General features: G+C 39.7%; 2 protein-coding genes across 3 annotated transcripts; both read right to left on the reverse strand.

Moving 5' to 3' along the window:
* Positions 1–7,344: 7,344 nt before the first annotated feature.
* Positions 7,345–9,084, reverse strand: LOC113010657 (regulator of G-protein signaling 13-like). The gene is made up of 5 exons (XM_026149836.1): positions 8,918–9,084; positions 8,759–8,818; positions 8,595–8,656; positions 8,335–8,501; positions 7,345–8,224 (listed from the first exon to the last, which is right to left on the reverse strand). The coding sequence occupies exons 1-5, from the start codon at positions 8,998–9,000 to the stop codon at positions 8,039–8,041; spliced, it is 558 nt and encodes a 185-aa protein (XP_026005621.1). The 5' UTR covers positions 9,001–9,084; the 3' UTR covers positions 7,345–8,038.
* Positions 9,085–15,448: 6,364 nt separating this feature from the next.
* rgs1 (regulator of G protein signaling 1) lies at positions 15,449–16,776 on the reverse strand. Of its 2 annotated transcripts, XM_026149839.1 has the most exons (5): positions 16,716–16,776; positions 16,498–16,581; positions 16,332–16,411; positions 16,079–16,245; positions 15,449–15,853 (listed from the first exon to the last, which is right to left on the reverse strand). In XM_026149839.1, exons 1-5 carry the CDS (start codon positions 16,724–16,726, stop codon positions 15,677–15,679), a joined length of 519 nt encoding a protein of 172 aa, XP_026005624.1. In that variant the 5' UTR covers positions 16,727–16,776; the 3' UTR covers positions 15,449–15,676. The 2 variants fall into 2 exon arrangements, with proteins under 2 accessions (XP_026005624.1, XP_026005625.1); XM_026149840.1 differs by lacking the exon at positions 16,498–16,581.
* Positions 16,777–17,758: the final 982 nt, after the last annotated feature.

The following is a 17,758-nucleotide window of genomic DNA, read 5'->3' on the forward strand; positions in this document are numbered from 1 at the left end:
TAAGAAGGAGTCACATGAATGCTCAGAATACAGCAAATTGTTTTTCTTTACCCCCACGCTCACATTTTTACCACATTTTCCGGCTAAAAGTTGTTCAGTCTCTACATCGCACAACTCACGTCAGTGCTGATACTGTTACAGATCAAGTTTCGTTTATCAGTTTTACAGCAGTTCCTCCTATCTATCTATCTTTAATGTTTACTGCGTTGTCTTGTGTAATTTGTTAGCATCAAACAAATGTGTTTGTGTCAGAAAAGATTAAAGAAGTGACATAGTTGGAGTGAAACATCAGATGATCAAGAGATTAAAACTTGGAAGGGACGCTTTAATATCAGCAGGAGAAACTTGGGCTGAATTAATATTTTCAATAAAAATAAAATCTTGGTTATTTGGTATATATGTAAAATAATAACATGGAATGAACTGGTGTTATTTCAACTAGCAGAGAACAGAAAAAAAAAGCTAAATTAGAGATTTTATATTTCAATGCACGCTCTTCCTCACCAGAATAATTAGTATGGGAACACTCAAATTACTTTTTCACTGAACTGAAGTACCTCTTTAGAATTTTAAAGCATAGCATCACTTAAGCAGAGAGGAAGAACTCGGCTGAAAGCATGTGCATCAGAAACACTGAAAGGATAATGGAAGTGATGATTTCCTTTACAAAATGATCACATTTATCATAAATAAACAACAAATACAGATAATATACACAGAGCACTGGGGATGCACTGATTGTCAAGTCCTGGAGTGATACCAGTGCTATACTGATAAAGGTTCAAAGATTCCTTAATGTCATTGTGCACTCACATGGTGAAATTGACACACGCCTGCTCTTTAAAGGTGTGTATTTATGCTGTCTGGTGGTTCTTGTTTTTATAGTCCTATAGCTTCTTCCAGAAGGCAGAGGGACAGTTTATTACCCAGGTGGATGGAGTCCACATCAACACAGGTAGCCTTTTTCTGGACACGGCGAGCATAGTTTGAGTTCAGATCTCGGAAAGAAATTCCCAAAATCCCCTGTACTATTCTCACTACCCGGGGCCAAGTCCTTTCTGTCCTGTGCTGTGCAGCTGCCATATCATCAGAATCAGAATCAGAATACTTTATTAATCCCGAAGGAAATTAGGGTTACAGCAGGCAGCACGCTAATGGCGCATGCGCACTTACAAAGGAACTTTCTGACCAACTTTACACAAACATCACATTGGGGAGACATGTCAGAAAGGTAGGCTGATAGGAAAAAAAACAACGAAAATACATAACATGAGGTAAGAGGAGGAGAAAAAAAACTCCTAGTGGGAGAACAGTTTGATAACAGAAAAAAACACCTGAGCACAAAAAGCACATGACTATCAATACACCATAGAAACACAAGACAAGCAACAGGGGCGGGTAAGGAGTAAGAGAGAGCCGGTGTAGACAGCGCATCCGGTCCTGCAGCATGTCTGCGCTGGTCCAGTCAACTGCCATCTTCCCCAGTAGGGCACATGCATCGAAGACGTTTGGAAAGGGAGGGGGGATCAGTGTGTGCATATCAGTGTATGTGTGTGTGTGTGTCCAGAGTTCAGCTGAGACAGTGCCCTTTGCCCTGCCAGGCTAAGTAAACAGTCTTCCAGCCAACCCAGGTGGCCTTGCATGGAATGGGGGGAACAGTCTAATATATATAGTATATCATACTGTCATACTGAGGCAGAGGATGCCTTCTTTTGTGATTATGTAGAAGTTTGTTAGCAGGCAAGGGGGTTGCTTTTAAAATGTACTTACTCTAATTAGGACAATATGACTTTGAGTTTGAATAGAGTATACTCACTGACAGCATGGGAGCAAGTTACTCTGGATACGTCTGTTTTAAACTTGCTTAGTCATTCAAATAATATTTGAATTCTCAAATGGACATGTTTTTCAAAATATGTACAAACAGCAAATGATGGCAGTGCATGCATTTAAACCATTGATGTCATACTGGCTGGAACGTTTCCTTACATGCAGGTTCAAGTTTACATGCGCAGTCAGAATAACACAGCAGTGGCATGACTGGTGTGACATATTCTTCTATTACTGGATGTCAGATGGTTTGCTGATGACAACCACTGAGGTGTGAAACATGCACCACTATACAACTCTGTGATCACATTTATGCATTCAAAATTTGATTTGGGCATGTTTTGCAGCTCCAGGTCTCTGGTCTTGAATCAACAGGGAGATGAGACTGACTTCACAAGGAAATACAAAAGGGCGAAAAACAGGGAAGAGACGAAGGAAACAGGAAGGGAAATAAGTAGATAAGGGAAACATACATGCAAAAGGACTAAATACGAAAGGAAGTGACATGAGAGAAAGAGGAACAGAAAGGGAGGAAAAACTAAACCAACTGGAAACCAAGAACAAGACTGTTCACAGAATAGTACAAAAATAAGAAACACATTAAGACTAGGCAATGCAGGAATCTCATAATATTCAAATAACTAAATCGGTAAGTCCCAAAACGCAGCAAGATCAGAAAACAGACCCCGGAGCATGACAGGGATGCACTTAGTTATTCAGAGGACTGCACAGAATCCTGTGAAAACATGATTGTAGCATGTTTACATCATTTTAGCCATTACAATCTATTTAACAGGCATTACATTTGAAAGCAGAAATATTGGTTTGCTGGTGGAGGAAACGTCAGAGCAGAGCAACACATTCATATGGACACAGTGAAAGTACACAATAGGTTTCATGAAAATACATTTACTAACAAAAACTACAACATTGACTCTTAAAGAGAACATGAAATGCTAGACACACACAAGCTAATATACACCACTGAGCCCTGCTCTCAAATACTGACATAGATGTAACACTGGATTTAAGAAATCGAGGCTCAAAGTTCAAGTTTGAAAAACATGTTTAGCGCCATCTTCTGTCAGTACGGTACGTAACGTCATGCGGTTGGTCTGTTGCAGCTAATAGACTTACATTAGCTTATGTTAGCTAACTAGAGACAGATTCGCTGACTCAGAGGAAAATAACAACACTAAAACTAAAAATCAAAATGCTGTTTGTAAAGCACTTTATAAATGAGGATTGTGTAGAGGAGAGCCTGTTTGAGTCTATTAGTTTGAGTACTGACAGAAGACAGCCAAACTTTAACTTCTAGCTCTGATTTCTTAAATCCAGCTTCACAGACAGTCTAACATCTATGTCAGTTTTTGAGAGCAGGGCTCAATGGTGTATATTAGCTGTTATATGTGTAGCATTTCATGTCCCCTTTAACTAACTTAGCTATCTCTAACTAATTAGCTCCTCTTTTTTTCTTTAACTTTTTCTTTAAGTTCAACTAGCCGTCAGTATGATAAAATGTAGATGTAAAGGTTCCTTTAACAGAGAATAATAAAAAAAACAGCTTGCATTTGTTTATCAGGGAATGATTGTATGAACAGTTAATACGCTGTAAATAAGAGACCTGAAAGACCAGACATATCAAACACAAACCGGTACAGACAAGTTTAAAGTTGAACTTGTGACTGAAACTAGGACATGATGCACGTTATCTGCGTGTGGTCTGCCTGACCAGAGTGTGCTTTTGTGACCAGGAAGTAGCTGACAGAGAGAAAGCAGCTAACTCAGTGTGCTTTCAACAATTTGTTTAAACTAATAGACATTTATTTTAATAAAAGAACCCAAAAGAAGAGAGATTAAATGATCTTACCTACTTACATGGTTGACATGAAAATCAAGAACAGGACCACATGACTAAATATGGATGCTTTGTGGGGCAGATGATTTTTTATTAAGGTCATTACTGGGGAAGTATGTAAACAGAAGCAGAGTAGGCGAGCAAAACAGCATGACCAGGTCTGCCCTTGCCTGCGTGTTACACCATTATCTACATAAAAGCAGTTAATTCACACGTATTTAGGACACAAATGTGTACGTTGATTGCAGAATACACAAAACTGTGACTGCTTCACATATGAGTAAAACTCCATTAGTTACAGACATCACAGTCCCTGAAAGCTTTTCTGTTGTGCAAGCCACTCACAGATAATTCTGCAAATTTCTTTAACACCTGTTGTAAAAAAAGTTATATATAACCTTCTTATGGTCCAGATCTAAACATGGGGCCTTCATTTGAATGGCAGGGTCATGGTCAGCAGTGTTTAATTGTTATTGTTTTACATAGTGCAGCAGTGGAAAGTATGGAAGATGAAAAAAGTTTTACAAGTTTTTATTTGCAATTCACATCAGCGCAGTGAGATAGCGGTGGGTTATTGTTTTCTTTCGCGGTCCATTGACCTGCAGGTCAGAATAACCTGAGACATTTTGTGCCTCAAATTTGGTTTTTGTATGAGTTGGCTGATGCGAACTAGGGCAGATTTAATAGATTTAAGACTTCACCCTTACTGTTACTGAGTTTAAAAAAGCCTATCACATCAACTGTCTGTGTCTACGTTTATATTCTTTAGATTTGCAATGTTTGTGGGGATGAGGAAATATATATATATATATATATATATATATATATATATATATATATATATATATATATATATATATATACATATATATATATATATATATATAAGGAACACGAGAAGCTGGAGAAATACCAAGGGCTCAGAGAAGAGCTCGAGAGAATGTGGAGGGTGAAGGTAACAGTGGTCCCCGTGGTAATCGGAGCACTAGGTGCGGTGACTCCCAAGCTAGGCGAGTGGCTCCAGCAGATCCCGGGAATAACATCGGAGATCTCTGTCCGGAAGAGGGCAGTCCTGGGAACAGCTAAGATACTGCGCAGGACCCTCAAGCTCCCAGGCCTCTGGTAGAGGACCCGAGCTTGAAGGATAAACCGCCCGCAGGGGCGTGCTGGGTGTTTTTTTTTTAAATTTATATAATGTGTGTGTGTGTGTGTGCTGTCAGCATTAATCTTGTTAAAATGACGTTAACGCCATAACCGCATTAACGCGGCAAATCTCCGTTAGTGAGTTAGCACAGATCACCTGGTGCGTTGGGTTGGACGGCACTAACGCGTTAACAAGCTAACCATGCTAACGCGTTGACGCCGTGCAGCCCCACATACGGGGTGATCCGCGCTAACTCGCTAACGGAGATTTGCCGCGTTAATGCGGTTATGGCGTTAACGTCATTTTAACGAGATTAACGCTGACAGCACACACACACACACACACACACACACACACACGCACACACACAAACACACACACACACACACACACACACATGTATATATATATATAAAAATATGTATGAATGTGTGTGTGCATGTGCACAGTGTGGCCTGCTTTGGATTTAAACAAAAAATGAAAAATGAGCTGAACATATACTTCTGTCTTTTAGTCATGTTAGCAGCATGATCTTAAGGAGGCCAGTATCAGCTCAGCTCACTGTCTTTTGAATTAGCTTTAATTAAAGTCTGTAAGCCACTTCAGGTGAGTTGACTTTTGTACCGTGAGGTTCACTGTCGTCCTCCAAGCGCAGATTATTTTTAAGCATCACGTTTGGTAAAAGCAAATTTTTGCACCTGGCAGAATGTTTCCTCTGTGGAACGTGTTTACATGTCATTAAAATAGATGTAAAACAAAGCCTTCTTTGTTGAACTGGTTGAGCAAGATCTGTCACGTGCTGAAAGCATGATCGCTTCCATCTAATGACACATATGGTGGCTAAGAGTTTCATTGGTGACTTTTAGTCTTAGTTGCTGAGTAGTATTCTTAATGGGTAGTAGATAGTCATCAATAACGCATTGGTGATTAGTATCTCAGGGTGGTTAAAAAAGCACCCTAACTCACTTTTTCTGATAGTGGCTTATAATCATATGACTGACGTATCACCGGATCATCTTGTTGCCAACACACAGACCAGTGTAAAAAGGGAAATGACTAGCAGACAGCGGTCCATCCATGTCAGCCATGACTGACTAAAGATTAAAATAATAGTTAGAAGAATTTTTCAAAAAGTTCAGATCCTTTTGAAAGTTTATTTGACAAAAACACAACATGGCATTAGTGGTGCTTAACCTTTAGTTTGTTGTGTTTTACTCACCTGACAACCCAAAAGGTGTTTCAGGGTCATGACTGCTTACATATATGCCTCTCTCTCTCTCTTTCTCTCTCTCTCTCTCATTGTGTGTCTGTGCAAATTCAAAAGTACACAAGTGAGATTAAAAGAGGATGTGGTGGAGCAGTTAGGCCTAAACAGATCTTCCTAATTTCTGTAACCTTTAGCAGAGTGATACCTGATGTGTTCTCACAGATAAACTTCCTTTTTTTAAAAAAAAAGAAAAAAAGCCAAAATTTCTTTTTTTTAAAAAAGCCCCGACAAATCCAGTTTCAGTTTAAAACTTTTAGCTGCATTAACAGGAACATGCAACGGCAACATCTGGTACACTAAGGAATGAGACACTGGGTGGCGAAAGGCTGAGCGACTTGCAGGATGGTGGGACGATAACCCGTTTAAGAACATGAAAGGCCGATGACACATGAAAGGCTGATGTAAGAACAGACCGTGTGTAGGTGGAAGAATTTTGTAACAACCTGTCTGCTCACGTAGCACTCGAAATTGCTGAAACCTCACTGATGCTCGATGCATATCATGATTTTGAACTATAGTAGTAACTTTGGCAGTCTCAAAGACACCAAAGATCCTCGGCTGCACAAAAAAACGTGCAAGGCTTCTATTGGTTTAATGGCATGGCCGGCATTCTTCAGTCAGTGTAAACAATCCATAGTGCAGCTGCAACAGGCTGATACAATATAGAATGCTTTTTATATGAACAGTTTAAAATGAATAGTTCTTTGTGATGGTATCCCCTTTTCACTGGGGAAAAATGTATATTAAGGAGTTTAAAGGGATTTTTTAAAAACCCTGCTGGCTCAGCAAAACATGATTACTAAACTTGCTACTTTAAAATAATTGTCAAAAAAGCAAAACAAAGGAAACAAACAAAACGATTAGGCTCTCGAGGTCCTCCTAATTTTCAGTGTGTTTGCATTGAGCTAAACTAAGCTAACGTAGTTATATGAGGCCAGCTGCTTCCTGTTTACATCCTGTGCAAAGGATTTTTTCTTAAAAACAGTTAAAAAGAATTACTTATATAACATGGAAAAGAAATGAGGCCACAGTTTCAAGATTAGGTGTCCTGGTACGTTGTGCTGTTCTACATATCATAAACCCACTGGGTAGTAAATACTATAACTGTGAGACAGTTTATGAATGACTGAGAAAAAGAAATGAATGAACTGCTGACTAAGTCACTTCCTGTATTCTTAAAAAGGTGTTTAACTAAAGCTTAAGCAGCTCTTCTTTGTGTCTCAAAAAAACCATGTAGTCACAATGTACATTTAAAACAGTTTGTTTTTATTATTTGTCACAAACCCATTTATTATTCACATTCGCAAACTGGAATACATTTTTTTTAACATATAGCTTATAATAGATTACTATCATTACAATGTATCGGCTTACTGTGTCAGCACTGATGTCACTATGTAAAAAATGTTAAATTCACAAGGCTGTGCATAATATCCACATCTAGATACATCTACTTTTTTATTGCTTTAGTGAAATAACAATAAACTTCAGATGATGTGCATGTGCAGATATCGGACTGTGCAGTTTCATTTTGTGTGGATGGCGTTGACCACACATGCTTCCTGGTGCCTCACTCAGAAAGTCCCCAGCATTCTCTTTAGAGAACTGTGGCGTTTTGGGAAAGCAGTCGTGACCTGTACACAGCATTTCCAAGCACACTGTCTGCTTCTTAGCAAACTCTTCTCACAGATTTTCACTAAAGTGCCGGCTAAGTCTTTTTAACAAGTTCAGATGAGGTCTTAGCCACTCCCAATTTATTTTCCAACTCTTTAGAAAAGTATGAATGTAATGGAAATAAACTGGGTTTAGTTTTGGTGTCCATCACCACCAGTCTCAGGACAAACAAGCAGACGTCACGGCTCCTCTCAGGTAGTCCAGTACTGGGCGTAGCGTCAAAGTCCAGCTTTTACACACACAAAGTCTCAGGCTCCACTTCTTTTTACATGTTCACCGATTGTGATGTGGAGTCCGTTAAAGTCCTGTAAATGTCAGACTTGAGGAAACGTGGGTAAGAGTCCCTCTCCATTAACCCGTAGACGATCTTTTGAGCGTCATCAAAACACACTGTAGAAGGCGCCTCTATGTTCTGCTGGATCCTTTCCCTCGTCTTTTGATCAATGTTGATCTGGAAGCAGAGGAAACATAATGAGGACCAATGAAGAAAAACTAAAGCAGCCAGCGCTCCTTGTTCTGTAAAGTGCCATAAATCTGTCTGGATTATCAAGAGCTACATACCTCTCTGGGAGATTCAGCTTGAATGTAGCGTTTGAAGATCTTTTTTGCCCTGGATGACATCCTGAAGGAATTTCTTATCTTCTTAAACTCCTCACAAACCACCCAAAACTCAATGTTTTCATCACTGAACTCCGACTTCAGGAATGCCTGGAATATCTTCATTCCATCTAAAGATGGTAAAAAAAAGATCTGCAGTTAGCCATTGTTTTTCGACATTTAGTGACTAAGATGAGTCTGAGACAGTGTATTGATTAACTTACATTTGGATGAAAGAAGCCTCTCAAGTGATTGTGACCACTGAGACATATCTTCAAAACAAAGCCTGTAAACGAGGAGAATAAAGTTAGCACAGTTATCCATACATGAAGCATAAAATATGAGCAGGGTTTGCTTTTAGCTTGTAGTTGAGTTTTTTCTCACTTACCCCTCAGTTTTTGTTGTTTGGGATGATTTACGCTGCAGCCGATACTTCAGGTTTCCCCCTCTGGTTAATCAAACAGAAATGAACAAAAGTTATTTTACTTATATTCAAACAAAAACAAGACCAGATGTAATGATATTGATTGGCCAGAATAAATTTTACCTGTATTTCTCTGTCTTCTTGTTGTCAGTGTCCATGTTGATTTGCTGAAGCTCCTTTGTTGGAGATGTGACTAAACCTGGCATGGCAACAATTCTTTGCACATGTATGACTAAATGTTGGGCTCTTAGAGAGTTATGAGATCTCTAACTGCGTCTGTTTGACGAGCCCGCGCAGCGTTGCCTTTATATATCTGCAGAGACGAACGTCACATTCTGCAGCAACCACACGACAAAGAGGAAGTTGGGGAATGACGCAAACGAGCAAACAGACAGACAGCAAATAGCTACAGGTTTCTGTTCATACTGTACTCAAACGTGCATCATTACTTGTTTGGTTTAAAGTCAGTGGATGCAAATAGGCCAGTGGAAATTTCTGCAGCAGATAAGCAAATGCTTTAATCTCTATTCCACTTTGCCTCGAGAGCCAGTACCACTGTTCTAACTTTTGGAAACATTAGTGAACTAGATGCTGAGGCTATTTCAGCTCTCACAGTCAAATTTAAACATAGCATGTTCTTGCTCCTTAGCCTTGTTGGTCATTTGCATTATATGGGCCAAAAAATCCACCGAGATAACGAAAGACTGCATCTTTGCATTAGCTAAAGCAGCGGTGTCCAGTTAAATGCAGAAATTCCTCTGCTCTCTTGAAATATATATTGTATTTTTTAAAGAAGAAACACGTTCCTGCATTTGAAAATGATAACCTCTGAGTTCACTACAGTCAGAGAGTCTGGCGCTACAATTGTGCGTACACCACCATGAGCTCTAGCCTCTAATACAGGAATGTCAAACATGGACAAAGAGTGAAACTCAGCCCATTGGCTTTGCAAGTGTAAAAATGATCTTGTAGCATGGTTATGAAAATGCATGGAAAGAATAAAAAGATATGTCTAGATCTTGACAAACTGTTTCAATCATAAAAAGTAAAAGAATAGTTTTACAACACATGTGAAGGTTTGTACTTTTCTTATGTATGGTTAATAAGTCTCTGTAGATTCTCAGTCATCCAGGACATGGAAGTTCTAAGTGGGGGCTGTCCCTTTTGACACCTTGCCTCATGTGATGAGGCAAGGTGTGAAAAAAGTTGGATGTAAGCCTCAACACTGAAGTTTACGGGAAGCCAACACACATACAGACCAGTAGCTACTCTTTGACTGCCACCACCCTCTGGAATACAAACTTGGGGTTATCAGGACCCTGCAACACCGGGCAGAAAACATTACCTCTGAGTCCGAAGGAAACAAAAAGAAACACACACCTAAAGAAAACACTTACAACATGTCGTAATTTCAACTGGGCCTTCATCAAATCAGTAATGATCCACAGTAAAGGTCAGACAACAACTAGCAAGAAACAGAGTGACAAGCAGAACAATGTTGTCATCCCTTATGCATCAGGTTCATCAGAGAAACTCAGGTGAGTTTTCTCTAAGCACGACATCTCAGTGCACTTCGGACCCAGCCACATACTCAGACAAAAACTGGTTTATCCCAAGGACAAAACTTCCAAACACAAGTTAAGGAATCCAGTCCACGCTGTGCAGTGCGTCAAGGAGTGCTCGGACCTCTACACTGGAGAAACCAAGCGGTCAGCCACTTCAACTGTACAAGACTCAGTTGAACATCTGCACCCAACTGACAAAGGTCACTCTTTTAAGGACGCCAACGTTCACATTTTGGACAGAGAAAGACAAGTAAAAGAGGCCATCTACATCCCTGTGAACGACCATTATTGAACAGAAGGAGTGGATTATGTCACCAACTGTCTGCCACCTACAGTGCAGTCATGAGCTCGCTTCCCAGGTGTCTCAACCCCAAGTCACATCTTGCATCAGGTGACCTCAACAGGTCACATGATAGAGAAGCGCGAGATCTCACAGTGGTTACACCTGAAACCTCCAGTGGTATCACCCACGCCTTTGTTCAAACCTTGGCTCATGTGATTAATAGTGAGTACCTCTTAGGGACAGCCGCCACTAGGTATTAAATACCTGTGACCCTCTACCTTTTGTTTTACAACTGAAGAAGCCTTTTGGATGAGAGCTGAAATGTCTTCACAAAAGCTTGAAGAAGTCAAGTTGCTCTCTTTTTCAAGCTCCTTAAACTACAGGTAATAAGATATCTCACATTTAATATGAATGGCTTATTAAATGTGAACTTTCCTTGTACTGCATCACATGAAAAGAAAGTTAGGTTATTGTGCAGCTCTTTTACTGATCTGCCCACTTAATATCAAATTGGGGTACATCTAAACCAGGAACCAAAGTGACTTTGACACCACGGCTCTATTTGCTAAATCTTAAATAAACATAAATTGACCTGACGCAATATCATAGTTCTGCTTTGGCTATTTGTAAATTTGTCAAAGCTAACTGAAGACCTTCGTTCTTTAGTAGCATTTGCTACTTGCTTCTATCCATCCATCCATCCATCCATCCATCCATCCATCTTCATCCGCTTTATCCGAGGCTGGGTTGCGGGGGCAGAAGCCTAAGCAAACTTGCTTCTAAATTCAGATAAAACTGAAGTTATTATACTCGCACTATACTTGCACAGAGGGGCTCGCTTGATTGATGGGGTTTCTCTCTATTATTGTGGGGTCTCTATATTACAATACAAAGCACCTTAAAGCAAGTTTTATTAAACTGAACCAAACTGAACTGAATTTGCCATTGTGGGAGTTACTTAGTAAAAGTTTATCCCCCCCTTTGGTGTTTGCAGCTGATTGTGCAATCAAATCAAACCAGCTATGTTATATGGTTTCATAAATCTCCCACATGACACCTAACCTTTCTATAAATGAGTATTTTAACACCCATATGGTGAAGAAATTCAAGATTCAATGTCAGATGATGCAAGAACAGCTGACATGCTGCCTCTTTTGTATCTACTTTAACTGCGGCTCAAACACTGCCTCATATATTATGCACCACTTTGTGGTAAATTTCTCTTGTGTCTTTTGGCAGACTTTTGTAATACGGGTTTTGTTTCTGTTTACAATCTCTTGCCGGTGGAGGCAGAGAGGAAACATGGGGGAAAGAGAGGGGGACGACAAAGGTCACATGTCGGAACCAAACCACGGACAGTGTGGGTTATGTGGTGTGATGCTTAGACCACTAAGCCCCCTCAGTGTTTCCATTTTAGACACAATTGAAGCTCAGGCACAGAAAGTATAACACAATCTCTGTTTTAGAAACGTAAAGCTCGGGAAACATTTTGATCTAAAACCTGACATCGGTCAACATCATGGAGGAAAAACTACTAACGTCCTCGATTAGCATCCTTAATCCTTCCCCAGGCCTGTGAGCTGTGACAGTTTGGCTTTCCCCTGTCTTCCAACAAAACCTCTTGAGAGACAACAAGTCGTGAAACTGTTTCACTCTTTACTTCCTGCTTCTTTGTTGACAGGAACCTTTCATCTGTTCTCTGGAGGTCTAAAGTGTTTTTAAAATTCCAGTAACCCCTTTGTATTCATAAATTTATATACATTTCAGTTTTAGTTCCTCTCTTTTTGTGCCCCAGTTTAATCCCAGTGATGTAAGCAACAGATAACATAGATAAGCACTTCATGTGGGAGATGTAGGTCAACTTCTTCTTCTTCTCCCCCCCCCCCCTTTTTAATGACTGTTAACTTTACAATGAAATACTAGTCAGTTAGGTTACACCTTTATGAGACCTTAATAACATTTTATGAACTGCTTTAACAGTTGTTTCCTCTTTTTCTTTCTTTTTCTTTGGACAATTCATGTATGTTTTAATTTCTGGAGCCACTTGGTGTGTCAAATATTAAATAGTAGTACTTTCTATTATTAGCTTATTATTATCATTAAACAGATGAGATTTTATTGTGAAATGTACAAAAAATGTATGAATGAAGATTGTCCACTTATGCTCCAGTTATGCCTCATCATATTGCATCATAGTTCTTGTAGTGTATAACTAAATCCTCAACAAGAAGAAGGCCAAACAGCTGCTAACCCTGCATCTCTGAGAAGAGTTGAGGTTTCCTTACAGCTGTCATTCACTAATTGACTCTAAAATCCTTTTTACTTGGAAACCAGTTATTAAGGGTTCTAGCTGCTCTAAAAAATGGGTCAGCGTTGCTCTCTGTCTTCCTTTTGTATCTTGTAAAATGACTCAGCAGATATAAGCGTGCTTCACAGATGAACACTGTTGGTTAGTTTCTTGGTACACCCCTTTGCTGTTTCACTTGTTTAAAAGCCACATTTAAGGGCAAAGACAAAGTGACAGTCATCAGGACCCATGGTGTTTGAACCAAGAGTGCCACTTTCAGCATCCTAGCATGACTGCAATGCTAATGCTATTCAGTATGCTACAAATATGGCTCTTGTCTGTTCCCACAGCAGTCTGTCTAGCAGTATTGAAAAACATGCCGTGCCATTGGGGCACTTTAAGTTCATTTATTTGCTCATATGACTAATGATAGCGCCAAAGAAAAGAAAAGGTTAGCATTACAAGCTAATTTTAATCTGTTGTCGTTCGTGTGTTCTTAAGACAGAAAGCTAACGTGGGAAGAAAGATAGAGTTGAATTTATTGTCTGGAAATCATCAACAAGCATCAACAAATGAATAAAATAAAAAATCACCCAGCAGTTGCTGAAGTATTTTAGTTTAGTACTGATGTAGCAGCCTGGCTTATAGCAAAAAGCCTCTCTCAGCTGCTTTACTGTACCTGGTAGTCTGCTATTGGAGATTTTTAACGATAACTTTTCATTTGTTTTCATCATCTGCTTTTGATTTCAGCGTCATACTACTCTTTCACCTCACTCACTTGTAATGTTTTCCTGTAAAGTTTCAGTAAATCTACGCTCTCAGCTAAAAGAATGAATCCTAATGTCTTTATGGCAGCCATAATGACATTAGGCTGACATTAGATGTTCGCACGATTTCACAAGATTCCCTCTGTTGTGAAATCAACTGAAAGCCGCTGGCTGCTGAAGAGTTAACAAATGTTAAGAACATGTTAAGAATGCATGGAGGGGAAAAGAGCAACTAACAACAGTCTTGTCTGTGAAAAAAAAAAGGAGCTGTACATAACCTCATTCATGTGTAGCGGTAAATGTAATCAGTTTCTCCTGAGGTATACAGTGCTTTGTCTGTACTTTTCTTGTGAGTGACAGGAAACACTTTCTGTCAAAATGCAGATGTGCCTGTGGTGACATTACTGTTATTGTTATCTCATTTTCTTTACCGGTCGCAACACCCATCCGTGAATTTCCTCCAAATGTTGTGACTGTGAGAACCCAAACCTTCTTCAGAACCTTTCGTTTTTGTCTTTATCACTTCCTGCGCTCAGTATCCTGCAGTTTTTGCTCGGCTACACATTTCTTCATGAATGCGTGTGTAGAGCAAACACCCTGTTTTTCAAACGCAGTGAACTTAGTCTTCCTCCCACAAAGAGGTGAAAGCCACCAGCGTTGTCTCAAAGAAGAGGAAGTTGCGGCAATATGTCTGCACAAAACAGAACGCTGTCTTTCAAACATCTGAAACAGCTCTTAAAATAAATCCCCCCGCCAGACCTCACACTCAGTACTACCAACAGAAACTGAAAAAAAAATGTCCATCCACCACTGAGTAGTCACACGGAGAAACCATGCTGCGCCCACATCCACTTTCCAAACAAAAAAAGGGACATCAGTGAAAAAGTGGTATTTTGTACTTGACATTCATTATGTTGATTCATATTACCTTCATATGAACATTTTCTCTTTTTTATCTTGTTTTTGTGGACCTGAACATTATGTCTAAATACAAAGTAATAGAGAGCCTGTTTTTTAGTGTGCTCTCTTCCATTTGCATTATTTTTGCATAGACTATTATATGAGCTAGTAAAGTTCACCCTGTCCCTGCCAGAAATAAACAAACGCAGAGGAGAACTGTGTCATACTTTCTAAAAACTGTACTACCTCACAACATTTTGAAGGGATATAAAATACTTTTTAGGGATAACATGAAACTAACTTAGTTGTGACTGAAAGTGCACACCCACAAGCCCGCGTCTGATGAGGCAAATGTAGATTCAGACTCCTGATTCATGCAGTTCCTCTTCACGTAAACGCTCTGACTTCTTAAAACTGCCGAGCAGATGACACACAAACTTTAGTGGAAGTCTCAAGTATTTCATTGTCCCCAGGCTGTGCTTCTTGTTTAATGAAGGATGTAAAGAACTCTGTTGCCATCTGCTGTTTGTGTGACAAATGACCACATTACAGTAACCCAGGTGATTTGCATTGCATACAAAAAGACCACACCCGGATGTCAGGTTTTGTTTTTTGATATTTCAAGAAGTGCATGCAAAGCAGACAAGAAAACGTTCCATAGAACACAAAACTGAGGCAGAAATGTAACAATATTTATTCGCATAAGAAAGTGGAAGTTCTCAGAGCGTAAGACAGTTTATATTTGCACGAAGTGTTATATAAAGCGTTGATAATACTTTACAATAAAGGAATTATCTTCATTATTAACTGTATGTGGGAGGGGAGAAAACAAAAGAAAAGACTTATAGGCACTTTTTTTTTTACTTAATTAAGGGATAAAGTATAATACAAGCTGTAAATTCAACTTAAGCTACTAAATCACACAGACTAAGAAAACCCCCCACCTCCACTAGACTAAGGATCTGGATTGTATAGGATAAACCTGTTATCCACGCTGAAATCAAAGAGTGCTACAGCAGATCAGAATTGAGCTGAAGACATCATGAGCCTCGGCCTGAGAGGCCGTCATTTTTAATACAGTCACCTTGAATCGTTTCTCCTCAGGAGTCCCTGATAGATGTCAGATTTTAGGAACCGCGGGTAGCAATCCCTGGCCAACAGACTGTAAATGTGCTTCTGAGCTGTATCAAACGAAGTCAGGGTCGGCTTGGAGATGTTATTTGTAATGCTTTCTCTTGTACTGCAGTCTATGTTGATCTGGAATCAAGCAATGTCATACAAAAACTACATTACAGCTGTTCCTTCCATCATCACCTGCTGTCTGTCTGCACAGAAATCTGCTTACATTTCTGCAATTTTACCACCATGAAATGCACAGTTTTATTGCAGATGCTATGCGACTATAGATCTACTAACTGCTAAAAAATTAATATGAAAATTTAATTCCAGCAAAATCCTGTTTTATATGCTCAGATTATTTACCTGTCTTGGTGCTTCTGTTTGGACAAACTCAGAGTAGATCCGGTTGGCGGAGGAGATCATCTCTGGGACTGTCTTAATCTTTTTGTACTCCTCGCAGTCGAGCCAAAACAGTATATTCTCCTCGCTGTACTCTGACTTCAGGAACTCCCGGAAAGCTATCTGCCCGGCTAAAAGTCACAGACCAGAGTAAGCGAGTGGGAACCATGCACATGCAAGCAAATATATATCATACAGAATCAGAAGAGACTCTCACCTTTACAGCTGAGGACTTTGTCCACAGACTCACTCCAAGTCTCAACATCCCCAAGTGGATCCGTGGGAAAGCAACAGAATCTACCCTTGAAAAGAGCATTAAGATCTATCACTAGCCCAAATGTCTGTGACCCCCCACATTACAACACCCCGCCTGCAAACCGTACCTGCAAAGGGTCTTTTTAAGACATCTCAAAGATTTGTTAAATGCATCAAGCACCTGAGAGCAACCTCCTATCAATACAAGACCCCTTCAGAAATAGACACAGTCCAAAGTTAGACTTGCAGTGAATGGAAAGCCTTTTGGCATTTTCCACATGGCTGCTGTAAGTTGTTTCCTGCTGAAAATGGTAAAGGCCGAATAATCAAATATGCAGTAACTCACTTTATCGCCATCTCCTCGTCCTCTACAAAGGGAGACAGAGATAAGATCCTGCCAGACTGAAGATGGGGTTGTGATTGTTTGGAAATGAGAGAGTCGAGTGAGTGAACAAATCTAAATGACCCACGCCCAGCACGAGTGGAATATATGGAAATCTGTATGCAAAGTGTTATTGTTGGGAGAGACAGGGCATCCGTCCATGTCTGCGGTACCTTGAGGAAGAGAGAGCTTGACTGTGATTTCAATTCTACTAACTGTTGACCAACATTAACCTAGACATGGGAGATACTTGCATCACACCAAGGCTGAATAAATAAATAATTCCAGCACATGAATTTCTTACAGTCATTTATTTGCTGCTTAGTAAGAACTGCAATCAAGTTGTTTTTCTTTTCTTTTCTTTTCTTTACAAAAAAAAAACAAAAAAACAAAAATGAGCCTAATTAAGAATATAGGATACAGGGCCTGCTGTGGCAAAGCACAACATGCGAGATTTAGAATATGATTTAACTAAACTAATGATCGGTGATCAGGAAGCTCTGGAAGATCCTGGCCATATGCAAATATCCATAAACAAATCTGCTGTTAAGGAGAAGCCTCGTCATCCTTCCATTTGCATATTAGCAGTGTTATGTGACAATAGCACAAGTCAGCTCTGATTTATTGGTATGCCTTCAAGTGTTGTGATAGAAATGTTTTATGTTCTTAGATTAGTCTACCGCAAGAGCCAATCTGTGCTGACAGAAAATTAAAGTCTCAATCTAAATGCTAATGCTAGCCTGGAATGCCAACAGTGGGAACGCTAACATGCTGGTGTTGGGCAGATGCTGTGTAACCATTACTATATTGTGTTGTGCAAAAGTCTTGAGCTACCCCTCATTTCTTCATATTATGCTTCCAAGAAGCCAGAGTCCCGCGTGATTTTCCCAATGCAGTCCGAGAAATACATCTCCAGGCTTTATGATGGGCCTTTTAAATTTTTCTTTGGATATTTCAATTCACTCCTTTTACCTGATAATTTTCAGAGGATTTTTTTCATTGTTTGT

The sequence above is a fragment of the Astatotilapia calliptera genome, chromosome 18 (assembly GCF_900246225.1).
Source record: "Astatotilapia calliptera chromosome 18, fAstCal1.2, whole genome shotgun sequence".
Lineage (NCBI taxonomy): Eukaryota > Metazoa > Chordata > Actinopteri > Cichliformes > Cichlidae > Astatotilapia > Astatotilapia calliptera.

What these genes read in the sequence shown, in the direction of transcription:
- LOC113010657 (XM_026149836.1), bottom strand. Translation starts at nt 9,000, where the DNA reads ATGCCAGGTTTAGTCACATCTCCAACAAAGGAGCTTCAGCAAATCAAC. An exon ending in GAGGCTTCTTTCATCCAAAT is followed by an intron (nt 8,502 to 8,594) that starts GTAAGTTAATCA and finishes TACCATCTTTAG; the next exon opens with ATGGAATGAAGATATTCCAG. An exon ending in AAGCTGAATCTCCCAGAGAG is followed by an intron (nt 8,225 to 8,334) that starts GTATGTAGCTCT and finishes CTCTGCTTCCAG; the next exon opens with ATCAACATTGATCAAAAGAC.
- rgs1 (XM_026149839.1), bottom strand. An exon ending in CAAAGTCCTCAGCTGTAAAG is followed by an intron (nt 16,246 to 16,331) that starts GTGAGAGTCTCT and finishes TGTGACTTTTAG; the next exon opens with CCGGGCAGATAGCTTTCCGG. An exon ending in AAACAGAAGCACCAAGACAG is followed by an intron (nt 15,854 to 16,078) that starts GTAAATAATCTG and finishes GCTTGATTCCAG; the next exon opens with ATCAACATAGACTGCAGTAC.